The 27,009-nt window shown below is 39.6% G+C and overlaps 1 protein-coding gene across 1 annotated transcript; it reads left to right on the top strand.

Annotated features, from left to right (window-relative positions):
* The first annotated feature begins 49 nt into the window (after nucleotides 1-49).
* Nucleotides 50-26,440, top strand: PSMA6 (proteasome 20S subunit alpha 6). Its single transcript, XM_084875135.1, has 7 exons — nucleotides 50-263; nucleotides 18,144-18,238; nucleotides 18,499-18,580; nucleotides 19,194-19,349; nucleotides 22,162-22,340; nucleotides 24,142-24,236; nucleotides 26,220-26,440. Exons 1-7 carry the CDS (start codon nucleotides 188-190, stop codon nucleotides 26,275-26,277), a joined length of 741 nt encoding a protein of 246 aa, XP_084731261.1. The 5' UTR covers nucleotides 50-187; the 3' UTR covers nucleotides 26,278-26,440.
* Nucleotides 26,441-27,009: the final 569 nt, after the last annotated feature.

A 27,009-nucleotide genomic window follows, 5' to 3' on the forward strand; every position in this document is an offset into this window, starting at 1 on the left:
CGCCCCCCGGGGGCGGGGCTCCGAGCGCCCTCCGCGCGCGCACTGACGCCGGGGTCGTGAGCTCGGCGCGCGAGAGCGGATGACTCCGGCCGATGCACCGGAAGCAGTCGCTGCGGCTTCCGGAGGGGCTTGTACGCCTGGTTTGCGCGCTACCGATCCCAGTGACCGATTTTGAAGTAGCTTCAACATGTCTCGTGGTTCCAGCGCCGGCTTTGATCGGCACATTACCATTTTTTCGCCCGAGGGCCGGCTTTACCAAGTAGGTGAGTGAACCAGGTCCGCTTTGGATCCACTCGAATTGCTCTGTCACGGCGCGGCCTGGAGTTCAGGCCGGGGCTGAAGCATGGCCGGAGTTGGGACGGGAGAGGGGCCTCGCCTGGGTTGCCGTCCCGGGGTTTTCTCACCCCAGACCGGCGGCAGGGGGCAGGGCCCGAAGGCCGCGGCCTCTGGCTGTGGAGGGCGGGCGGCTCCGCTGCCTGGATGGACACAGTGAATAGTGAAGGAAGGCAGGACCTAAATGTCTGACTCCTGACTTCCTGAGGCCGATTAACTAGTTTCATTTTGGCGTAGGTGGACTCCATGTCTGTACTTCTCTAAAGGGTCATTAGTTCTTTAACCTCCCAATTGAAACGTTTGCTCCGTTTTCCATTGTTTGCAGCATGCACTTCCTGTCCCGAGGTAGTTGTTTGGCATTCGGAGCCTTCTGTGTGCCAGATACTGCTGATTCTAAGGGGCACAAAGATGTCCCAGCCTCTCTTACATTGAAGCTCGCAACGCAAAGGGAATGCCAGATAACGTAAACAAGCGGAGAAAAAGAAAAAATATCAAATTACTGGTATCTGCAGAGTTCAGGACATCTTTGGAAAACTGGCAGATAGAATGAGTGATTGTCAGCTGTAGAGCTGCTGGTGAAACATCCCCTTTTAACCCATGTCTGTCTGACTCCTGTAGTTAAGTGAGTTTAGCACCTCATGCCTTGGCAAGGACAGTAGTAAGCCTGTGTTTGGAAATCATAGGATAGAGTTGGCCTATGGATGAGGTTCTCTTCACCTGTAGGGTTTTAGAAATAAAGTTAATTTGGAATGAAACCAGTCCGTTATATGGCTCCATACTTAATATAATGTAGCAAGAAAACAACATCATATTGGGTAATTCAGTAACCCTTTTAACTCATCCCCAATTCAAAAATATGATCAATATTTTGATCAGAATAATGACCAATATCTAGACAGAAATATGATCAATGATATCTAGTAGAATGATTTTAAACTCTGCCTTGTAAAATAACACACTCCCATTGCTATTCAGGGCACTATTAGACATTGCTAGGAAAAGGAAAGTGAAAGAATAGTTAGTATGAGCAAGCAGTATTGTGGTGAGGATTCAGGCCCTGGAGCCATAACCTGGGTTCAGATACCTACTCTGCTCCGTACTAGCCAACCAAGTGATATAACTTTAGCCTAATTTCTCTTTGCAAAATAGGCCTGATAATTCCTTGTGGTTGTTTTGAGGATTAAATAAGGTGATGTATGTAGAGTAATTGTACAATATTAAGTGCTCAGAAAGGGTTATTAGATTCCTGTTTTTCTTTACATTTCAATTGTAATACAATTCCTGTATTACATTGGTTGCTCTGTAGACCTGGAATATATCCCTTTTTATAGTCTATGCATGCTTAGTTCTCTAGTAAAATATATGTACATTATCTTAATATCATAAGTGATCTTTATTAGTTTATAAACTTTAGAGCCTGCCTAAGATAAAGTATATAACAATTTTAGAATGCAAACTTTAATGTTGATAGTGGAAAATAATATAACAAAAGTGGGAAATGACAAGGGAAGGAAAGCTTAATGGAAAATGAGTATAACATGGCCCAGTGGTGGGGCATCGACTTATGAACAAGGAGCTCATTGTTTGATTCCTGGTCAGGGCATATGCCTGCTCAATCCCCAGTTGGGGGTGTGCCCAGAGGCAGCCAATTAGTGATTCTCATCATTGATGTTTCTATCTCTTCCTTTCCCTTCCTCTGTAAAATCAATTTAAAAAAATATATATTTTTAAATGACTATGCTTCTCATCTTTCATGGTTAGGACTCAAAAGATAAATGTAGTCTAAAGGTGACAAATAAAAAAATAGAAGTATAAATTTAAAGTTACAATGCTAACCATAATTATAAACAAACTGTTGACAGTGTTTGCTTCCAGGGAGTAAGAAGGAAGATTTTTGAAAAATTGATTTTAGAGAGAGGAATTGGTGGGAGGAAGGGAGAAAGAGGAATATCGATGTGAGAAATATCAATTGATTGCCTTCTGCACGTGCTTTGATGGGATTGAACCTGCCACCTTTTGGTGTACGGGACGACTAACCATCTGAGCCACACTGGCCAGGGCAGTGAGAAAGATTTTTTTAAAAAATTGATTTCAGAGAGGCAGGGAGAGGGAGAGAGAGATAGAAATATCAATGATGAGAGAGAATCATTGATCTGCTGCCTCCTTCACACCCTGTACTGGGATCAATACTCATTTTAAAATAGTGTTTCTCAACCCAGACTTCTAATGCCTTCCTTGAATCTGATTTAAAGTTTAATGTTGGTGTGTACACATGCATACATCTGTATGTATGCAGACATAAACACATACCTATTATATGTATTCATAAATACATACCTATTATAACTACATACAAAAAACGTAACGAGATCAAACACTGCTATGTTTTAAAACTTCATATTCCCCTTCCCACCACTGCTAAGATATTTATTGACTCCATCTGCTTGTAGGTCACTGTTTGAAAGTGTAATAGTTGGAGGCACTTGAAACACACTTCCCATTTAGGTTACAAGGTTAGAGAAAGAACAACTTCCAAAACCTTAACAAAAAGTTTCTAATCAGAAGGCATTGAAATTGAACATAAACATATCCTGCAGAGTACCAACCTTCTTGCCTCAGAACAGTTCTTTTAATAACCAAATTTCATAGAATGTATGGATCTTTCAATTTATTTTTCACCAGGCTGTGAAAAATGGGGGAAGGGGTGGTATTATTTGTTTCCCAAAACTCAGTCAACACTTTAAACAAAATTATGAGTGAGAAAAGTCTTAAGGTGCATTCCTATAATTGTCAGAACTTCAAAATCATCTGTAGATGCTGATGAGCGTGCCAAAAGGGGACGTCCTCTCTATTGGTAACGTCATGCTGTGAGCCATTGCCTGGAATTGTGTGCTTGTCCTGGACACTGTCACAATGTCTTTTAAAATTAGTTCCTGTTTCCCCCCAGTATTACACAAATGAGTCCCAGAAATGTTGGGAAAGTGTTGGGGAAATTTGTAGGGAAGGAAACAAAATAAGAGGTTACTGGGGAAAAGAGTCTCTACACAAAACAATTATTTACTTACCATTTTATTTGTGATCAAGGAAGCATTTTAATCTTAAGGTTTGCTGTTAGGTCAATTTTTATAATTTTTTTTTTTACCTATAGAATGACTTTCATGTGGTTCAACCAAATATTTACATATAGGTACATATTTTACTATTATTTAAGTTACAGTCTAAAAAATTGGGGACTCAACAGTTGAGTGTAATCTGTTATAATTTATCCCATTTAAAAAATGGGAAATGGACTCAGCCAGCGTGGCTCAGTGTTTGAGCGTTGGCCCATGAACCAGGAAGTCATGGTTCTATTCGTGGTCAGGGCACATGTCCAGGTTGCTGGCTGAACCCCCTGTAGGGGGCATGCAGGAGGCAGCCATTGAATGTTTCTTTCTCCTTTCTAAAAATCAATAAAATATAATTTAAAAATGGGAAATGGTCTATCAGTTATTTTCCTGCTTAGTCTTGGGCATTCAACAACAGATATACTAAGATTACCATAATAGTGTTTGCTAGTTTTGCAAATTTCTGACATTTTATCCAAATAACATAAAATCTTTATTGATGTAAATAAAGTGTATAATTACTATTTCCAGCATTTGAATTCTGGCTTTAAAATATAAATATGGCTTTTCAATGCTGCCCGTAAACCATTTTGTTTTTTTCTTAAGTGGCCTTCCTTCTCACCTCTGCTGAGGGGGGTGGGAGGGGAGGACGCAGTATTATTTGTTTCTTAGAAGATAGTCTTTGGTTATTATCTCTAAGTTCTTTACGTGGCAGTTTCTATTTTCCTGGAATTTATTACACAATATATATTTTTTTGGAAGTAGTATTATAATGGGGATTTAAGTATACAAAATTTTATTGAGATTTATAACATGGTGAGTACTAAAATAACAGTACAAAGTAAGGCACTGAAGGAAGTGACACTTCCAGGCAGAGCCAGGAAAGGTTCCTCAGAAAAGATGACTTGATTTCGAAGGAGATTAGATAAGGAACTTTTGGGGGATCAGTGCATAGGTCAGTGTGACTGGAGCATAGACAGTTGACAACTGGAAAAATAAATTGTAGCAAAAATTTTTAAAAAAATATATTTTATTGATGTTTTACAGAGAGAAAGGGAGAGAAATAGAGAGCTAGAAACGTCGATGAGAGAGAAACATCGATCAGCTGCCTCTTGCACACCCCCTACCTGGGATGTGCCCACAACCAACGAGCCAAACCAGTTTCGGCAAATTGTAGCAAAATTTTAAAGAGATTTAAAGAGATTTGGGTACCATGCTAGGGTTTGGATTTTGTCCCATGACTTTTGGACATAGCTAGCAAAAGTCATTAATAGTGACAGGATTGCCCAAACCGGTTTGGCTCAGTGGATAGAGCATCAGTCTGCGGACTGAAAGGTCCCAGGTTTGATTCCGGACAAAGGCATGTAACTTGGTTACGGGCACATCCCCAGGAGGAGGTGTGCAGGAGGCAGCTGATCGATGATTCTTTCTCATCGATGTTTCTAATTCTCTATCCCTCTCTCTTCCTCTCTGTAAAAAATCAATAAAATATATATATTTTAAAAAGTGACAGGATTATTAAGTCCAAATGCAGGAGGGTTGAATGTAGAATTAGAATTACAGTAGAAAGGGACTGATGGCAGGAAGACCAACTAGAAACTTGTTAACTAATCCATGTAAACTTAATGAGGTATTGAGAGAGAAAGGTATAAAGAGGAGACTGAGTAGATATAAAAGGGGACACTTGAGAGCGAAAACAAGGATGGTACCCAGGTTTGTAGCTTGGAAAACTGAGTGGTTAGTAATACCATTGATATAAGGACTATAAGAAAAGTAGCAGATTTACAGAGAAGAGTTTATTGTGGTACATGCCTATGGGTGAAATAGGCATCAGCAAGTATGGGTTCAGAGGTAAAGATGACAATAGTGATCAGATAAAATCACCCAGGGATAGGGGGAAATGACAGAATCCTGGAAAATAACCAATTTAAGGAGCTGGCTGAAGAGGTGGAAGCAGTGAAAGAGACTGAGAAGGGAAGTTCAGAGAAGTAGGAATGATATTCTTTAAGAACTTCAAAATTCAGTTCTCCGTTGCATTAGCCACATTTCAGGTACTCGATAGCCACATGTAGCTAATGGCTATTATATTGGACAGTGCAAATGTAGAACATTGTCATCACAGAAGATTATTTTGGTTAGCACTAGTCTATATATAGAGGGAGGGAGGAAGAGGACTAATTTAAGGAATCCTGGCAAATTCACAAGTGCATTCTCTATTGAGGAACATTTTTTAATATGTAAATTTTATTTTGTGGGACAAGATTTTATTCTGTGATAGAGGGTTGTGGCTATTTTTTGTGGCTTTTATATTTTGTCTGTAAGCAGACCAGGTAAATAATACAGATGAGTGCAACATGCCGGGTGAGATATGACAAGGAGTGGTAGGAATTGGAAAACAGGCCTAGATGGTTTTTCTATGTGCGAATGAGGGGAGGTGCTAACATAATTTTTTCCCCCTAAGACAAGCTAAATCCTAATTTTATTTTTATCTGACTTTTAGTTAATTTGAATCTTTTTAGAAAGCCATGCATTCCAATCCAACTTGAGTAAGTGGGATTGAGTCCATGGCCAACTTTTGACTTAGTATCTTCCGGTTTGGCAAATTTAGTTGTAAAGTTTCTTGGTTCCTATGTTCTTTGACTCTCCAGTCTGGGTGTGGAAGGCAGAAATACACATTTTCAAATGGTAGACTTAGTGGTGAAATAGGAAATGCTATCAGAATCCAGAGAAAGTGTCCATGGGAAATGGCAGGGGCTTAAAGGGGAATGGCAAGCTTTGGCTAGGTGGACATAAGAGCGAGAAGGCAATCCAGGCTGGACATAAAGAAACAAAGACATGAGTGTGGGAAGGATCGGGGGAGGCTTTTAGGGAGAATGTATTCTTCACTTCTTCCACTTCTAGAGGCTGCCAGCATTCTTTGGCTTATAGCTTCATCACTTCAATCTCATAGGCCAGCATCATTGTCAAATCTTACTTTGCTCCCTTTTCACATCACCTTTTTGTTCTATGTGTATAAAATCTCCCTCTGGTCCTCCTATAGATATGATATGATTGCATTTAGGATCCACCTGGATAACCTTCCCCTCTCAAGGTCCTTGAGCTAATCACATCTGCAAAGATCCGTGTTTGTTGTTGTTGTTTTAGCCATAAAAGGTAATATTCACGGGTTCTAGGGATTAGACATTTAGGGGCATCACTTAGGGACCATTTTTTAGCATACCAAAGTGTTTATAATTTTGTTGGTTTGTGTAGTTTATCCATTCTGGCAATTTCTACTTTTTATTGGAGTATTTTGTCCATTAACATTTAATGCAGTTGTTGACACAATTAAAGTTTACCATTTGTTTTTCTGATCTTTTTTGTCTATTTCTTAAATTTCTGATCTTTATTGTTTCTTTTTTTTCTAATCTGGATTTATACCATTTTGCCCTTTTCTAGTTTCTTATCGTAGAAACTTAAATCTCTGGTTTTAAACCTTTCCTAATATAAACAATTAAGACTATTATATTATTTTCTATGCTGCATAAAAATTAGCACAAACATAGCAGCTTAAAAAACACACATACTACTTGTTATCTCACAGTTTCTTTAGATCAGGAGTAGTCCCGGCGTGGTTTAGCTGGGCCCTCTGCTTAGGGTTCTTACAAGGCTGCAATCAGTTGTCTGAGCTCTGTTCTCATCTTGAGGCTCACCTGGAGAAGGATCTGCTCCCAAGCCTCACTGAGGTTATTGGCAGAATTCATTTCCTTAGGACTGGACCCCAGCTACTTGCTGGCTGTTCACAGGGAATTTCTTGCCATACACCTTACCGAGCCAATAAGAAGAATCTCTAAAGTGAGTCTGCTAGCAAAACAGACTCTCATCATGTAAGTAATCAGGAGCGAGACATCCCATTCATTCTTTCATTACATTCAGTTTGTCAAAAGCAAGTTATATAGGTCCTGCCCATACACAAGGGGAGGGGATTATACAAAAATGTGAACACCAGGAGGCAAGGATTGAGATGGGGAGGCCACCAATAGGCCTGGCCCCCCCATAGCAATAAAATCCCTTAACACTGTTTTATCTGCATTCTGCAAATGAACATTCAATTCAGAATATTTTGAAATCTCCCTTCTGATTACTTCTTTGACCCATGGACTATTTAGAAACGTGTTTTTAAATTTTCAAAAATTACTTAGGGTTTTCAGTACTTTAAAATTTATCAAGACTTGTTTTATGACCTAACATGAGCTGTATTGGCAAATGTACTAATATGTCAATTTTCCTTTCATGTATTTTAAAGTACTCTTATAAGGTACATATGTACTTACGATTGTTGTGTTTTATTAATTGGCTAGAGGCTCAGTGCATGAAATTTGTGCATTGGCAGGGTCCTTAGTGGCTGCCAGCCAGGTACTCCTTCCTGTTCCCTGGATGCCTGCTGCCCCTGCCCACCAGGGCCTCCCTCCCTTGCCCTGGCTGGCCCCGCCCCTTGGTTGAACTCCCAGTCAAGGGGACAATTTGTATAATGCTTTTATTATATAGGATTCTTATACCATTTTGAAATGCTCCTCTTTGTCTTGATAATACTCTGTCTTGAAGTCTACTTTGTCTGATATTAGTATAGTCCCTCCAACTTACTGGTGCTTACTGTTTATATGGTATACTTTTTTTTATCCACTTACTAAAATATGTCTCTGGTAGACAGCATATATTTGGGAGTTTGTTTTGGGCTGTGAGGCTGAGGTGGGCACAGGGGTGGGTCTTGGCCCATCCTCCATGCCCCTGCCCAGCCCCTTCCTCCTCAACCCCTCCTCTCCCCCCCTGCATCCTCTCTCTGCCAGCAACCCTGCTCCGGCAATTTGCTGTTCACACTCGCTGACGGTGCAGATCGATTGGGGCCAGCACCAGGAATGGGTGTGAGCGGCGGCTGCTGCCCAGTCACCCCTCAGGAACAGGAGGAGGTGGAGTGTAGAAACCCTCAGGGGCAATTGGGGCTGGCAGTGGATACCAGCGGGGCTGGTGTGGCACACAGGAGCAAAGAATTTTCAGTAACCACCCTGATGATAGCGACTGGAGCCCCGCCTTGGACCGACAGTCCTGCTCACCTGTTCCGCCATCCTGCTGCAAGCCAACATCGCATGTTCCACACTCTGCTGCTTGCTGCCGCTGCCTGCCATGTTCCGTGCACATCCCCTGGTAGTCAGCACATATAGCAACTGGTTGTTTGGTTGTTCTGCCGTTTGGTCTATTTGCATATTAGGATTTTATATATGTAGGTTAGTTCTCTTGTTGTTATTTTTATTCTTTATTGTTGAAAGTATTACATGTTCCCCCTCCCCCCCATTGATCCCCTCCAATCTGTCCCTGGCCCCTCTCCACTTAACCTCACCCCCCACCCCAGGCCTTCAGCACCCTATTGTCTGTGTCCATGGGTTTTGCATATCTGTATACAAGCTTTTTGGTTGATTACCTCCCACTTACCCACCTTCCTCCACCTTCCCTTTTGAGATTCCACACACTGTTTCATGATTCTATGTCTCTGGATCCACTCCATTCATCGGTTTGTTACTTGATTGCACATATGAGTGCGATAATGTGATACTTGTCTTTCTCTGACTGACTTAGCATGATGCTATCCAGGTCCCTCCATGCTGTCTCAAAGGGTAAGAGAGTCTTCTTTTTTACTGCTGCATAATATTCCATGGTATAAATGTACCATAGCTTTTTTATCCTCTCGTGTACTGATGGGCACATGGGCTGTTTCCAGATCTTAGTTATTGTAAATTGTGCTGCTATGAACATAGGTGTACAAACATTCTTTCTGATTGGTGTTTCGTGTTTCTTAGGATATATTTCTAGAAGTGGGATCACAGGGTCAAATGGCAGATCAATATTTAGTTTTTTGAGGAAGCGCCATACTGTTTCCATAATTGTTGCACCAGTCTGCATTCCCACCAGCAATGTTCTAGGGTTCCCTTTTCTCCATATTATTGCCAGGACTTGTCATTTTTTGATTTGTTGGTGGTAGCCATTCTGGCAGGTGTGAGGTGATACCTAATTTGCATCTCTCTGATGTTCAGGGACTTAGAGCATTTTTTCATATGTCTCTTGGCCATCTGTGTCCTCTTTGGAGAAGTGTCTAGGTCCTTTGCTCATTTTTTAATTGGATTATTTATATTCCTTTTGTTACACTGTACGAGTTCCAGGTATATTTTGGATATTAACTCTTTATCAGATACTAGAGTCCTGGTGCACGAAAATTTGTGCACTGAGTGGAGCTGGGTACCTCAGCCTGGCCTGCCCCCTCTCACAGTCCGGGAACCCTCAAGGGATGTCCTACTGACAGTTTAGTCCTAAGCTGCAGTATGGCCTCCCTCAGGGGGAGCCAACTGGGTCGATCAGGGGAAAGTGCTGTCCCCATCATGCCACTGCAGCTGCCTGCCCTCCTCGGCCCTCGCAGCCTCTGTGGCTTTGTCCAGAAGGGCATCCGGTCTATCTGGTCTAATTAGCATGTTAGCTTTTTATTAGTATAGATATCATTGCCAAATATGTTCTCCTAGAAGGCTCACTTTTTGTTTTGTTGATGGTTTATTTTGCTGTGCAGAAGCTTTTTGTTTCGATGTACTCCCATTTGTTTATTTTCTCCGTTTTGTCTTAGAAGATATATCAATAAACATATTGCTATGAGAGATGTCTGAAGTTTTGATGTGTATGGTTTCTTCTAGCATTTTTGTGGTTTCATGACTTATATTTGTCTTTTATCCATTGAGTTTATTCTTGTGTATGGTGTAAGTTTCTCTTTTTTTGCATATATCTGTTCAATTTCCCAACACCATTTATTGAAGAGACTGTCTTGACTCCATTGTATGCTCTTGCCTCCTTTGTCAAATATTAATTGAGTGTAATGGCTTGGGTTGATTTCTGGGTTCTCCGTTCTGTTCCATTGATCTATGTGCCTATTCTTGTGCCAGTACCAGGTTGTTTTTATTATGGTGGCTTTGTAGTATAACTTGAAATCTGATATTGTGATTCCTCCAAGTTTGTTTTTCTTTCTCAAAATTGCTGCAGCCATTCGGGGTCTTTTTTGATTCCACATAAATTTTTGGAGTATTTGTTCTTGCTCTGTCAAATATGCCATTGATATTTTAATGGGGACTGCATTGAATCTGTAGATTGCCTTGGATAGTATGGACATTTTAATAATGTTGATTCTACCAATCCATGAATATGTTATATTCTCCCACTTGTTATATCTTCTTTTATTTTCCCAATATCCTGTAGTTTTCTCAGTATAAGTCTTTTGCCTCCTTGGTTAAGTTTATTCCTAAGTATCTTAATTTTTTTGTTACAATGGTAAATGGGATTGTTTAGTTTCTCTTCCTGAGAATTCATTATTGGTTGTAAAAAAGCCATCAATATGTGGGTGTTCATTTTGTATCTTTGCTACAATGCCAAGTACATTTATTCAATCTAGTAGTTTTTTTGGCTGAGTCTTTAGGGTTTTTTTTTTTTACATACAATATCATGTTAACTGTGAATAATCAGAGTTTTCCAATTTGGATGCCTTTTATTTCTTCTTTTTTTCTGATCAATGTGGCTAGGACTTTTAGTAATATGCTGAATAAGAGTGGTGAATGCACTTGGCCACTGTGAGTAATGTTGCAGTGAACAGGGGTGCATGTATCTTTGTGAATATAGTTTTTCAAGTTTTTCGGATAGATACCCAGAAGAGGGATTGCTGGGTCATTTGGTAACTATTAAATTTTTGAGGAACTGCCTCAAATGCTGTTTCCCATGGTGGCTGAATTAATTTACATTCTACCAGCAATGAATGAGTTCCTTAAATTGTGAAGTTGAGCATCTCTTGATATATCAGTTGACCATCTCTCTGTAGGTCTTCTTGTGGAAAGTGTCTCTTCAGGTCCTCTGTCCATTTTTTAATTGGTTTGTTTGTTTGGTCTTGAGTCATGTATGTTCTTTATATGTTTTGGATACTAACACCTTGTCCGAGCTGCTGTTTGCAAATATCTTATATTCAGCTGGTTACTTTTTTGTTTTATTGTCAGTTTCTTTTGCTATGCAGAAGCTTTTTAGTTTGATTAGTTCTATTCATTTATTTTTGTCTTTACTTCCATTACTTTTGGGGTCAAATTCATAAATCCTCTCCAAGTCCATAAAATATCCTCTGAGAGGCTCAGTCACTCCAGAGGCGGGTAACAAGGAGCAAGATGTTTTACATCTTGAGTTGACAAGTGTTTGACAGCCAAAATTATTTCCCCCTGAAGATTATCTTTGATAACAGAATTCTTCTGGGGAATAGTTGAGTGTGTGGTTTTGTTTTTCGAAACTACTTCAGCAAGATGTGAAAAAGAGAAGAGACTATGGAAACTCATCTCGTTCCAGATATGATGATGGAAGTGGATCCCCAAGGAAGCCCCCCTCCCCTAGAAGAAGGGGTCAAATTAATCATCTGCATGGTCCCAGCCCTCCTCCAATGGCTGATGGATGAGGAAGATAAATGTCTGCTCCAAGAAGCAGACAACTGGACATGCACATTTCATGGCAGAGGGAACAAACCATCAGGCAGTAAAAGAATATTTTTATTGGCTATAGTAGTCAGAACTGACGGTTTTTCCATCTCTTCACTCTCATGCCGTGTGTGTCTTTTGTTCTGAGGTGGGTCTCTTGTAGACAGCATATAGTTGGATCATGTGTTTGTATCCATTCAGCTACCCTATGCCTTTTTATTGGAGTATTTAATCCATTTGCATTTAGGGTTATTATTGATAGGTACTTATTTATTGCCATTTTAATTGTTTATGTCTAGGTTTCTCTGTTTCTTTTTCTCATTACAGCTGTCCCTTAAGCATTTCTTGTAATGCTGACTTGGTGGTGATGTACTATTTAGCTTTTTTTGTGTGTGTCTGGGAAGTTCTTTATTTGACCGTCTATTTTGAATGATAGCCTTGCTGGATAGTAATCTTGGTTTCAGATCTTTGCTTTCTATTACCTTGAGTACTTCATGCCATTCGCTTCTGGCCTGTAGAGTTTCAAGTGAGAATTCAGGTTTCAGCCTTATTGGAGCTCCTTTGCTTTTCTCTTGCTGCTCTTTTTGTCTTTAATTTTTGGCATTTTAATTATGATGTGTCTGGGCGTGGGTCTGTTTGGATTCTTCTTGCTTGGGACTCTCTGTGCCTCCTGAACTTGTGTGATTTTTCCTTTACTAGGTTAGGGAATTTTTCTGCCATTATTTCTTCAAACACGTTCTCTATTCCTTTCTCCCTTTCTGCTTCTTCTGGCACACCTGCTATTCTAATACTGCATGGAAATTTTTTTCTTTCCATACTTTAATGATGTTCCACTATCTTTAGGGAAGCCTGTGAAATTCAGATCATTGCTCTCATGTATAATCTGTTATTTTTTTCTGTGTTTTCAAGTTCCCTATTTTTAGTTTTCAGGAATCCTATATAATTCTATATGATAAAGAGCTAATATTGCAAATGGTTGTCATACCCTCACACCGTACTGTAACTACTCAGACACTCAACACTGGGAATAGAGGAATGGGGACCAGCTAGGCACAAGTGAGCTTGTGAGAGAGTAATAGGGACCAGCCAGGCTGCAGCCCGGGAGAGGGACAAGCCACCCGCCCCAGGTCCTGGTCGCCAGCACCCGTGGCTGTGGCCCATGTAAAGCCACCCGCCCACAGTCCACTGCTGCTGCAGCCACCCCAGGTCCTGGGTGCCTGAGGCCAGTCAGAGGGAGGAAAGCCCATGTCCCAGGTGCCTGCAACCGGCTGGAGGAGTGAATCCTGGGTCCCAGGTGCGGGGCGAGCAGAGGTGGTTAGTGGTGATCAGGCCAGCAGGGAAGCAGTTAGGAGCGATCAGGCCAGTAGGGGATCAGTTAGGGGCGATCAGGCCGGCACACAGAGGTGGTTAGTAGCGATCAGGCAGGCAGGTGAATGGTAAGAGCTGGCGGTCCTGGATTACGAGAGGCAGTCGGACATCTTCTGAGGGGTCCTGGATTGGAGAGGATGCAGGCTGGGCTGAGGGATCCCCCTCCCCCTCGTGCATGGATTTTGTGTACTGGGCCTCTAGTTTGAATATCGGAGCCCACATGTGATTTTCTTTATATTTATCCACTTAGAGTTTGCTGGATCTTCAATTTGAAACTTTACATCTTTTGCCATATATGAACCGTTTTTAGCCATTATTTTTTCAGATTTTTTCCCCCCACATAGGACTTCAATTACATGTAACTATACCTTTTTATTTTACAGTATTTTAATAAGCACTTTAATGTATAGCAGCAACCACTGTCTACCCACTTTTCCAAAATAGTTTCCTTCCAAGGAGAATTAAAATACAGTTTGGATCTCTAAATCTCACTCCACTCATTCCAGTTTAGATGCCTTTTATTTATTTTTGTTTAACCACTATGGCTAGGACTTCCAGTACTATCCTACCTAATAAAAAAGTAATATGCAAATTAACCATCACTCTGCTACACCCACCAGCCATGCCCACCAGTTAATCAGAGCAAGTATGCAAATAAACCCAACCAAGATGGCTACCAGAAGGGAGGCTTGTGTTTCCCTGGCAACAGAGGAAGCCAGCTTTCCACACACTGGTAGGCCCAGGCCTCTACTCAAGGATACATAGTATCTGTTATAGAAATGGCGGCAACTGGGCAACTGCAGATAGAGCAGGAGGCTTGGCTCTGCTCCAGGCTACAAAGTTTCCATTGTAGAAGGTAAATAAATTCCAGATACCAGGGCCTCTGCTTGGGTCGCAGGAGGCGTGGCTGGCTTGCAAACCACCACAGGCCCCTCGCCCAGGCTGCCCCATGCCCCAAGGGAACCCCACCTCATCCGGGACACCCTTCAGGGCAAACCAGCCTGCCCCCACCCATGCACCAGGCCTCTATCCTATCTAATAAAAGAGTAATATGCAGATTGACCATCACTCCAACACACAAGATAAAGATAGCTGCCCCTTTGTGGTCAAAGATCCTGCCCCCATGTGGACACAAGATGGCCACCAAAAGATGGCCAGCAGGGGAGGGCAGTTGGGAGGGCTCAGGCCTGCAAGGGAGGGCAGTTGGAGGAGATCAACCCTGCAGGGGAAGGCAGTTAGGGATTACCAGGCCGGCAGAGGAGGAAAGTTGGGGGCAAACAGGGGAGCAGTTAAACATCAATCAGGCTGGCATGGGAGTGGTTAGGGGTGATAAGGCTGGCAGGCAGAAGTGGATAGGGATAATCAGGAAGGCAGGCAGGTGAGCAGTGGGAGCCAGCAGTTCTGGATTGTGAGAGGGATGTCCCAGATTGGAGAGGGTGCAAGCTGGGCTGAGGTCACCCCCTCCCCCCCCATGCACGAATTTCGTGCACCGGGCCTCTAGTCCTATATATAATAAAAGGGTAATATGCAAATTTACCCTAACAGCAGAAGGACTGGTTGCTATGACATGCGCTGACCGCCAGGGGGCAGATGCTCAACGCAGGAGCTGCCCCGTGGCAGTCAGTGTGCACCCACAGCAGTAACTCTGCTCAACCACAAGCTGGACTGACAACTGCAAGCTCAGTGGCGGTGGCAGGAGCCTCTCCCACCTTCTCGGTAGTGCTAAGGATGTCCCATTGCGGCTTAGGTCTGCTCCCCACAGGAAGCAGGCCTAAGCCATCATTTGGACATATCCCAGGCTGCCAAAGGGATGTATGACTGCCAGCTTAGGCCTGATCTCCCAGGAAGCAGGCCTAAGCCAGCAGGTGGACATCCCACAAGGGGTCCTGGACTGCACTGCGCCTCATGTTGAATAAGAGTCGTGAAAGCAGACATTCATGTCTTGTTTCTGTTCTTAGGGGAAATGCTTTTAGTTTTTGCCCATTGAGTATGATGTTGGCTGTAGGTTTGTCATATATGGCCTTTATCATGTTGAGATATGCTCCCATCACGCCCATGCTTAGTCCTTAGTTTAGATGTAGATTTTATTCACAGCTCACTTAGCCTTGGTTCATGGTGAATTAGGCTAGGTCCTAGAAAGAAGTAAAAACCTATTTAATGTGTTTTATTCTTGGTATGTATTCTGTGAGAGGGATCAGTTTTCAGGATCTTCCAAGTGTCAATGAGTGATAAAATCTAGCCATTGAAATTCGTTGGATATAATACTAGGGGACTCACCTAGCCCCAGGTTCCTAAGTGGAGCAAAGAAACTTAAAGAGAGGAAGTTTGATTCCCTCCTGTGCCCGTCTACCAACCATGCCCCCTTTACAGTGGGGTCAGCTGCTAGTCCATAGCCTGCTGAGAGAGCATTACAGCTGTGCAGTGCCAAGATTCACCTGATAGTTCTTGAGGGACAGAAGCTTAAAGCTGTCATTCAGGATCGACCTGTTGCTCCGTGTTTTCTTTTGTTTTTATGTTGGTACCAGACCATACCACCAAGAGCCAAAGCAATGAGCAGGAGAATGACACCAATGGCTATTAAGACAGAAGCCTGCCGAAACCGGTTTGGCTCAGTGGATAGAGCGTCAGCCTGCGGACTGAAAGGTCCCAGGTTCGATTCTGGTCAAGGGCATGTACATTGTTTGCGGCACATCCCCAGAAGGGGGTGTGTGCAGGAGGCAGCTGGTTGATGACTCTCTCTCATCAACGTTTCTAGCTCTCTATCCCTCTCCCTTTCTCTCTGTAAAAATTCAATAAAATATATTATTTAAAAAAAGAAAAAGACAGAAGCCAGTATCTTTTAATTTTTTTATTTATTTATTTTTTTTATTGATTTTTTACAGAGAGGAAGGGAGAGAGATAGAGAGCTAGAAATGTTGATGAGAGAGAAGCACCGACCAGCTGCCTCTTGCACACCCCCTACCGGGGATGTGCCTGCAACCAACGTACATGCCCCTGACCGGAATCGAACCTGGGACCTTTCAGTCCGTAGACCGACGCTCTACCACTGAGCCAAACTGGTTTCAGCAGAAGCCAGTATCTTGATAATCCTTTACAGAGATCTGCATGCCTAGCATCCTCACATTGCCTTCTCTAAAGTCTCTGGAGATTGCTTCCCCAATCTCAGCGGTGGTGGTGGTGGTGGTAATGCTTAAATGTTCTCTTTGGTACAAGATAGTAACATGGCAGTGAATCAGCCATGTCCCAGGGTTGCTGGCCACCATTTCCACAACTTCAAAGGTACGCAGGAAGAGATCTACCACATCTGCTTGGTAACTCTTTTCATTCTGGTAGAGGAAGCTCTCTGCATAGAAGTACACAGTGTGCGGGTGAATATCTTGGCCCTTGGCTAGCATGTACCAAGCCATTCATTCTCCTTTGTACATGGTAAGACACTTGAGGTTGGCATAGAATCTTCCATTAATGGCCTGCATTTTATTGCTCTCCAAGAAAGTTTCATCCTGTAAGTTAACACAATCTGGCTCCTGGGGCCTGTGGATTGCCAGGCTCTTATCCAGATACCAAGACTGGTTCTTATTAAAAATCAAGAATAACAAGGCAGATTCTTGGTCCATGTCATTTCATAATCCATGGGGCTCCAAGATCCCTTTCTGCAGATAACCAACAGCACCATCAAGCCACTATTCCTGTCCGTGGTGGGATCTATTGCAGAATAATAAAGCCAGGAAACACAAGCAGAGTCATTGGGTCCAGGGTCGGATCTTTGTGGGATGCTCCCCTTGTAAATGAGAATCTCACCTTTTGCAACAGCATGGATGGACCTGGACAGTATTATGCCAACCAAAATAAGCCAGTCAGAGAAAATACATTATACCTTTCAATATTGGCCCAGAGACTTACTGTCTTTTTTAATCTTATTGATTAATTTCCATATCCATTCACTCTTTATTATCTTTATTCTGAAGTTAAGTCCATTTGGCTAATTATTTTATTACAATTATTTGTCTCAGTTCTACAGTTTCTTTTTGTTTTTGTGATGGTGTTTTTTGCGCTTCCTCCACTGAGATTTTCTGTCTTCTTTCATTTTGAGAATTTTTCCCATTATGTCATTGAGCATAGTTTTAATAACTTTTCCTGCAAATACATCATCTGGGTTATCTCAGGATTGGTCTCTTACAAATGGATCACATTTTCCTGATTTGGGTTGTCTTATGCTGTGTGTGTGTGTGTGTGTGTGTGTGTGTATCTTTGGGTTGTTTTCTTTTTTGGTATGTTGGAATAATTCTTAATTGTCCTGAACACTTCCCAACCTGAATGATAGGTTGGGAAGACTAGATTCTGTTATATTCCTCCAAAGGATGTGGATTTTTTCTGGAGGCAGTTAATTTGGGTGACAGCTCAAAATCTCACTTTTTTATCTTTAGCTAGGCTGCCTGGAGTCTGTCTTGTACATCTCCTTTGTCTCTCTCCTCCTCCCTCCCTTCACACTCTGAAAAGCAATGGAAAAAATATCCTGGGGTGAGGATTAAAATAAATTTTTTTCCAATGATAAAACATAATTGACAAAGATATAATAAATTAACTAAATCTTTATTTGAAATTTGGTGCTTGAGCCTGATAAAAAGATTTTAGTAAAATTAAACTGGAAAGAAGTTAAGTTGGTTTAATTATGATTTATTATTACCATTATTTTGACTTTTCATATCTTAGCGGGCATTCAGTATTAGCTTGTATAGCTGTCTCATTCTTTTTAATGACCTCTATTATCTATTGCATAAATCTGTGATAATTTATTCTGCCTTTAAAAAAAACTTCTGTCTTCCAGAATATGCTTTTAAGGCTATTAACCAGGGTGGCCTTACATCAGTAGCTGTCAGAGGGAAAGACTGTGCAGTAATTGTCACACAGAAGAAAGTACCTGTAAGTAATACTGCCCAGATAGCTGATTATTGTGGAATATAATGCCAGAATTTTTCACAAGTTTGTACAGAGGGATATTATTATCTATAAATGTTAACATTATTCTTGTTTTGACTCTACTTTCCTAGTATTTACTGATTGGTTTTAACTATAAAGCAAACAAAAAACATTTATTATATAGTGTATTATTTAATTTCACAGTATTTTTATCACTACACAGGGATTTTTTAAAAATTATCTTGATTTCTTTTGTTTATTAGGACAAATTATTGGATTCCAGCACAGTGACTCACTTATTCAAGATAACCGAAAACATTGGCTGTGTGATGACAGGAATGACAGGTAATTGGCTCAATGACTACTTTAAATTTATTTTCTTCTAATTGTTTTTTAGTTTTGTACTAATTTTAAAAGTATAATAGAATTAGACATCCATACTACTGTTAGGGAAACTGGGCCCCTATTCACAGATGATTTATTTCAGGTGTAGTTAATAGTGTAAGGGGATGTAAGTCAGTAAATCCCAAACCTGGTAATAATGACATTGGATAGAGGTTAGGTGAGAATTATAAAAAATCACTTTGGGTTTCTATTTTCTGAAATAAGGGAAAATTCAAGTTTACCAAAAAAGATCAAGAGAAACATTCTCTCCTTAAAATTTGTTCTTAGGGAGTGTTAGTTTTAGAAGCTATTGTAGCAGTTCTATACACAGTACTGCCCTTTAAAGGCTCAGAATAAAATGACAGTACTGTGTATGGAACTTCATTTTAAAACTTTCTTTTTGTTATATACTTATCATTGACTACTCATTGGTGGTTTAAAAAAACCATAGTGGACTACTACTGCTTTCCTTAAGTTGTAATATATATATATCTCCATTATATATGTGGAAAATTGTCTTGCTTGGAGGGTCATTCTTTGCTTCTAAAGAACTAAACCTTTTTTATGTTCTTAGCTGACAGCAGGTCCCAAGTACAGAGGGCACGCTATGAGGCAGCTAATTGGAAATACAAGTATGGCTATGAGATTCCTGTGGACATGCTGTGTAGAAGAATTGCTGATATTTCTCAGGTCTACACACAGAATGCTGAAATGAGGCCCCTTGGTTGTTGTAAGTATGCTAAGAAGTGCCTTAAGTAATTGATGAATTTAGAATTTTTCTTAGAGAAGATGCATAAAGAAAATTATTTCAGTAACACCTAGGTTCTGAACATGTGGTTTGGAAATTGTGAGGAAATCTTTATAATTTATAATTAGCAATGAAGGATAGGTTTTACAACAGTACTTACAGTATTATCTTGAAACTTTAGATGCTGTTAAACTTTTTATCAAAATACTTTTGTTTAGTGTTTGTGATTTGAAAGATCTAAATTGTTGTTATATTAGGCTTTTGTAATGGGGATTCTACGGCAATTCTAGATTACGTACTTGTTCAAAGAAAATACCTAAATTAGGCATGTTAGCAATGTAGTTGTTTTCTTGACCACTCTAAAGAATCAGGCTCACACACATATGCCTAATTCATATTTTTAGAATAAATTTCTTTAAAAAAAAAAAAAAGTAAAATTTTATTGGGCGAGGGATACGGTTTACTGATTTTAGACTTACTGTAGTAAATTACTCTGAAAAATTCAACACAGGTTTATTTTTGGTATAGTGTCATTCATTCATGAGAATTAAAGCAGTCAATGTAGTGATTTCTCCTTAGCATCTAATCCTATTTTTTAACTTCTCAATCATCTGCCTCCTATTGGGGATGTGCCCTCAACCAAGGTACATGTCCTTGACCAGAATCGAACCTGGGACTCTTGAGTCTGCAGGCCAACGCTCTATCCACTGAGCCAAACTGGTCAGGGCTATTTTCCCACTTTCATCCTTTTCTTTTGTATCCACACCCCAGCTTCCCTGGTCATCTGATTAGTCATCAAGCTTTTCCTCAGAATTTCTGTTTCTTCTCCATTTCCGGTTACTTTTTCATTATCTCTTGCTTTTGCCACTAAATTTACTTGTCTCTTTTCTTCTTTCTCACTCTTTCCGTGTCTATCTTTCATATTGCTGCATGAGTTAATCATTCTCATGTTACTGGTTGCTGCTCCTTTGGAAAAACTGATTATTATTGGCTAGTGTATCAATCCCAAACTCCTTAATATGATATGCAAGGCCTCTTACAGTTTACTCCCAAGTTGCCTCTTTCTTGTACTGCTTCCCTCCCTCATCTGAAGACCCAGTCACACACGGATCATTTTTTATTCCTTTGTTCTACCCTGATCTTTCATGTCTTGTTCCTTTTGCTTTGATCGCCTTGCATGTCCTTATAACCTATTAAACCCTATGTCAGCTTGCAAGACCCTGGAGTAGAGAAGTGTTTCTTGCTTCCCCCAGGCAGTAAGTGGATGTCTCTTTCATGTTGCTCTTGAACTTGGTCCATATCAAGTATGAAAGGTAAAGAAAATTACAGGGTAACATAACATTTGAATAAAGCAGATATTGGATGATAGTGTTTGTCAATAAAATAAGGTTGAAAATTCCTCATTAAGAGACTCTGTAAAACATCTATAAATTTGAATAAAGTAGTCAGCTCATACTGAATTTTAGAAGAAGACTCTTTAAAGGAGGTTCATATCTAAATGTAAGAAAGCAGGAGTTAAACTGTTATTTAAATACATACTTTGTGCCGAGACTGGTTTGGCTCAATGGATAGAGCATCGGCTTGGGGACTGAAGGGTCCCGGGTTCGATTCTGGTCAAGGGCATGTACCTTGGTTGCGGGCATATCCCCAGTAGGGGGTGTGCAAGAGGCAGCTGATCGATGACTCTCTCTCATCGATGTTTCTAACTCTCTATCTCTCTCCCTTCCTCTCTGTACAAAATCAGTAAAATATATATTTTTTAAAAAATTAAATACATACTTTGTTACCTGCTCTGCTGAGTAGAAAGAAGTTTGATGGTAGTGGCTATTTTAGTTGTCACGTTATGTCAATCTAATAACATTAGATTTGTAATAAATTTATGTACAGAATTTAGAATCTTAATTATACTGGCTTCTAGAGGAATGTATACCAACAACAACAAAGATGGGCAGGGTAGAGATGAGCATTATCCCCTATGTGTATTTCACTTCGCTCCAGCATTCCCAAGGTGTATTACATATCATATACTTTTAGGTCCTTGGAACTTGCATCACTAGTTCTTAAATTTAAGAAAAGAGAAGTATTTCTTGGTTAAGTAAATTGAAGGACTACTGAGCTAAAAATAGGTCAACCTACAGCAGAACAATTTAGAACACCTGTACTATTGTATATTATTTTCTCCAAAAGAATTTATAATAAATGTATTTTCCAAATTTATTTGACCAAGTAACATTTTGAGGAATTAGGATTCAAAGAAGCATGCTTTGAGTAATAACAAGGATTCAGAAAATTTTTTGTGGATTACATTTGTGATAATTTGAACTTTTCTAAAAATCTGTATTTAAACCTTTTGCAGTATTAACCTGTATTTTGATTATCGCGGGTTTCTTTTGTTGTTGGTTGGTTTTTTTGTTTGTTTTTTTCCTTCTTTGTTTTTAAATTATATTTATTTTAGAGAAAGAGGAAGGGAGAGGGAGAAAGGGATAGAAACATTAATAATGAAAAGAGAGTCATCCATCAGCTGCCTCCTGCATGTCTCCACTGGGGATCAAGCCAGCAACCTGGGCATGTGCCCTGACCAGGAATCAAACCGGCGAACTCTTGGTTCATGGGTTGATGCTCCACCACTGAGCGACACTGGCTGGACTGTCTTTTATCAATTTTTTTTAGAGCAAAACACATATTCTAAAATAGTGGGCCAGAGTAATGATTAATAAGAGCTATATGACAACACAAGAATTTTTGCTGTATAGAAGGTATAAGATATTTAATGAGGGTCTTCCTTTCTTTTTAGGTATGATTTTAATTGGTATAGATGAAGAACAAGGTCCTCAGGTGTACAAGTGTGATCCTGCAGGTTACTACTGTGGGTTTAAAGCCACTGCAGCAGGCGTTAAACAAACTGAGTCAACCAGCTTTCTTGAGAAAAAAGTGAAGAAGAAATTTGATTGGACATTTGAACAGACAGTGGAAGTAAGTTAGCCAAAAGAAACTAAGGTTTTTGTTAATGCTCTATAGGATGGTAAAGATCACTGCATACTTGACATTCTATAAACTCTATTCCTGGGTTATCTCACAGATCCAAGTTTGTTCGCTGAATAATAAAATAGCCGACTGGGAACAATGAGCAGTGCTTTTCACTTAATTTCTTATCTCCATAATGTACTCGAAATTACTTTCAATAAAACACATCTAAGATGGAAAAATATAACTAAGAATAGGAATCAAAGACTAGACCTAAAAGCCTGCATGGTTATGACTCAAAGTAGGCTTACACTTCTTGGTAGCAAAAGCAAAAAAATTGAGTCAGTAATGTTGCTCTTATAGTGTGCTAAAGGAAAAATAAATAGCCACACATCAAATTCTCTTCCTAGTAAAAGAACATGCTCACAGGATGAGTTGGTAAAGTAATTATATCTGGGATGCAAAAATAGAGCTAGCTTTATGCAGGGTTCTTGAAGGATTATGCATTTTGATTGGGAACTTTACCTTGATAGGACAAGCTAAGGTTCTTTTTTTTTTTTACAAGCTAAAATTCTTCTACAAATATTAATAACGTTAGACTGAAGAAGCCTCTTATTTATTGCCAAGAAGTTAAAAACAAAAAATTTGGTAGATATTGGAATGAGGGTCTGTGATACAGACCTTTCTAAAGACATAGTAATATGATTCTGACAAATGACAAAGGGAAAATTACCATCTAATCCTATATAATAAAAGCCTAATATTCTAAGTGTCCCGTCGTCCAGTTGTCTGTTCAACTAATCAAAGCGTAATATGCTAATGATATGCTAAGGCCTCTCAACTGCTCGCTATAACGTGCACTGACAACCAGGGTCAGAGGCTCCGAACGGCAGGCTAGCTTGCTGCTGGGGTCCAGCCTAGTGGGACTGAGTGGGACTGAGTGAGACAGGCTGAACATGCCCTGGAGCCCTCCTGCAGTCCCCTCCTGGCTGGCCAGGCTGAGGAACCCCACTGGTGCACGAATTCGGGCACTGTGCCTCTAGTACTTGTATGTTTGGCTGGCAGTATTACTTATACTAACAGGTGATATAAAGCTTGTTTTCATCTAGGAGATACTATGCCCTGTTTAAATGTTTATTAAAGATTTTTTCTTATTGCAATTCATAATTACATGAGTAATTAATCACACCAGATACAGAGCCACTTAAAACATTCTTACATTGTTATTACTATAAATTCCTTAAAAGAAGACTATATCATTCATCTTTTTAAAAAATTGTTTTTATTGATTTTTAGAGAGAGGTAGGAAGAGGGGGGGAGAGAGAGAGAGAGAAATATCGATTGGCTGCCTCCTGCACGCCCCCTAGCAGGAATTGAGCCCAAAACCCTAGCATGTGCCCTCGCCGGGAATCAAACTAATAACCTTTCAGTGCACAAGATGATGTCCACCCAACTGAGCCACACCAGCCAGAACTATATCATTCATCCTCTCCTCATCTCACCCCAAATGCTAACCATAGGGCCTGGCACATAGTGGTCATTAACCAAATAGACAGTTTTGTGTAAATGTTTCTATTTTGCTTAAGGACCCCTTTGATTTATGGCTGGGCTGACATAAACAAGTTTCTTTTCATTGGCAGGCGACGTACTAGAATTAAGTACGTCTGTTAGTGGCTATAGAAGTACATCACTGAAACATGGAGCAAAAATGAATAGGATGTGGTTAATTCATGATGTGAATTAGCTTGGAATGAGAAAATCTTGGAGTCTCTGAAAAATACCATATTTTAATGTTGATACTTTTTTTCAGACTGCGATTACCTGCCTGTCTACTGTTCTATCAATTGATTTCAAACCTTCAGAAATAGAAGTTGGAGTAGTTACAGTTGAAAATCCTAAATTCCGGTGAGTTATTTTGTTGACCAGGTACTTTAGAAGTTTGCCAAGTGATAAATTCCAGCCCAGAGAGTTAGACATGTGGGTCCATTTGTCCTATAGTGCGGGGGAAGGAAGCGTTTTCTTTACGACAGTTGTAGTAGTATTTCCCTTCAGCACCTAGAGACCTGTTTTTTAACTTACTGATGTCTCTTTAAGACAGATATAACAGCTTTTCTTCTCGTTTCAGAGTGATTTTTTTTTCAAATATATTTTATTGATTTTTTATCTAATACCATACGTGATAAAAAAACAATCCCCTTTCTAAAGTAAGAAGTAAATATAAGTGTGTTTTTTGTTTTTTTTTTTAATTTAAGGTCAATAGAAATTCAACTGTCAAAGTAGTTTTCAAGTTTTTCAGGTAGAGCCTCAATTATTTAGTGGTTATATATGTGAAGAGCAAATACGAAATACTAATATACATCAAACCTTATCTAGAGATCTTTGGAAGCCCCAAATTTTGAATACAGCTCATTGAATTACAGATGCTGGATGTCTGTCTGTTCTTACTAAGTGAACTAAGTGACTAATTACCACAAATCAACCTTAGAGCTTCCATGAGTCAAATCTGTACTGGATGCTTAGTACATGTAAGCTCATTTAATCCTCCCAACAACCCTTTGAGGTCATTACTTTCCTTGTACTTGGTTGCTTTTTTGAATAGTGGAAAATATTTCAGTTAGGTCCACAGATGTGAGAAACTGCTGGAAGGGAAGGCATATTAACTATTATATATATATATATATATATCTGCTTTTAGGTCACAATTATAAGTACACATGGTTATGGTTAGGGGTAGACCAAGCCTTGAAGAGTTTTTTGGTAGTATGCCTTTTTCTACTTTGTTCTTTTTGTTGCCTACAGGTCAGTGATACAAACATGAAAAATTTAAGAAAAAACATTTTTATTTATTGTAGGAAAAGATTTTTTTTTTTTTAATTGATTTTTTACAGAGAGGGAGGGAGAGAGATAGAGAGCCAGAAACGTCGATGAGAGAGAAACATCAACCAGCCGCCTCCTGCACACCTCCCCACCTGGGATGTGCCCGCAACCAAGGTACATGCCCTTGACCGGAATTGAACCTGGGACCTTTCAGTCCACAGACCGATGCCCTACCACTGAGCCAAATCGGTTTTGGCTCTTTTTTTTTTTTTAATCAGTAAAATTTTATTAAGAATAATTTACAGATCCCTGTAATGGACCTGCAGTTAGTTTTTGTTTTCTATTCTGAGACTTTCCTATAACCTGTAAAATTCTTATTTCCATCAATTAGTTAAATATATAAGAAACCAAAGATCCTGTGTTTTCAAAAAGCCCTTGTATCATTTATAAATCCTGTGACAGAAAGTTTACTTAAATAATAACTAGACTATATAACATCAACAACTATATGAGCTGCTTATCTTGCCCTCAAATGCCCTAAATAATGTTACTTTGACAAATTTTATTTTTTAGTGGTCCAGCAGTGATAGGTCATGTTAAAAGTTACCAAGCAGTTGATTTCTTTGGGTCAGACATCATTTAGAAAATACATATGTTCAGCCATACCATATGGAGTGCCTTCTTATCTCTCAGCTAATTCAAACTTGAGTTATACTAGGTATAAAGGCATTTTGACGTAAAAGCCAAAATGGAATGCTTTATGTGTAGTTTAGCTTTATATTTAAATATTTTCTATCATAGCTGCAACTAAAAGATCTAATTCTAGATCTGATGTCAATCATATTTGTGTATACAAAGAGTTGCTATGACATCTGGGAATTCCTTTAAAATAATCTAAAGGAATAAATAGTAGGTGTATAGATTTTTTTAAAGATTATAAATTGACAATTGTTGAAGTTGCGTGTTAGGTGCACATGTATTCATTACTAGCCTACTCCGTGTGTGTTTGGAATTTTGCATAATAAAAATTTTTTAAAATAGTTTTGGTTTTTCTTTCCCTTTGCTTTCTAGGATTCTTACAGAAGCAGAGATTGACACTCATCTTGTTGCTCTAGCAGAGAGAGACTAAACATTGTAGTCAGTTTACCAAATCCATTACGCCACTTGCCTGTGTGTTTGGTAACAACAGATGGACATTATGGAGGCCTTTGGATTGAAAAAGGAACCTCTCCCACTCCTGCCACTGAAGTGGTTAGGCTCTCTATGAATAAAACCGTGCTTTTGGACAATAATTGCATCCTGTCTTTTTACCTCTGTTTTATGTATTAACCCATTAGTACACGCAGACTGTTAAATGTTCACCATCTTGACATTGTGGCTTTATTCATTTTGTTGACAGAGATCTAAGTTTCTGTGGCTTAAGAAACTTAATTGCCAGAAATCTATACTATAGCTAAATGGCATAATTAATAAGTAGCAAACTAGAACTCTGGCTTTAAAACTTTCTCTAACTGTAGGCAAGGCCTTTATTTCATAATTCCTCATTCATTCGAACGGGATATTTCTGAACGTGGATTCAGGTCCCAGTGGAAGTTTTAATTGTAGTAAAAGATTAGCATTATTGATATCAGTAGTTTTGAGATACACATTAAATCTATATTCAATAGGAACCAGTATTTTTAAGAGCAGAAATTAGTTACGTTTGGGAAATAGGGCTAGAAAAGCTGTAGAATATGTGTATTTTATATATTGCCTTAAGATTAATTATTTAAATCCTACTCTAGGGAATGTTCCTTAGTAGATATATCATCATAAACAATGTTAAGGAAAAAAGCAAACTATATACTCAAAATCATCTTTA

Source organism: Pipistrellus hanaki (assembly GCF_964339955.1).
Source record: "Pipistrellus hanaki genome assembly, chromosome: 1".
NCBI classification, from domain to species: domain Eukaryota; kingdom Metazoa; phylum Chordata; class Mammalia; order Chiroptera; family Vespertilionidae; genus Pipistrellus; species Pipistrellus hanaki.

Bases quoted from the DNA above. Each gene is read 5' to 3' on its own strand.
- PSMA6 (XM_084875135.1), top strand. From the start codon at position 188: ATGTCTCGTGGTTCCAGCGCCGGCTTTGATCGGCACATTACCATTTTT. The intron at 18,239-18,498 runs GTAAGTAATACT...TTTGTTTATTAG, and splicing joins TCACACAGAAGAAAGTACCT to GACAAATTATTGGATTCCAG. The intron at 18,581-19,193 runs GTAATTGGCTCA...TTATGTTCTTAG, and splicing joins TGTGATGACAGGAATGACAG to CTGACAGCAGGTCCCAAGTA.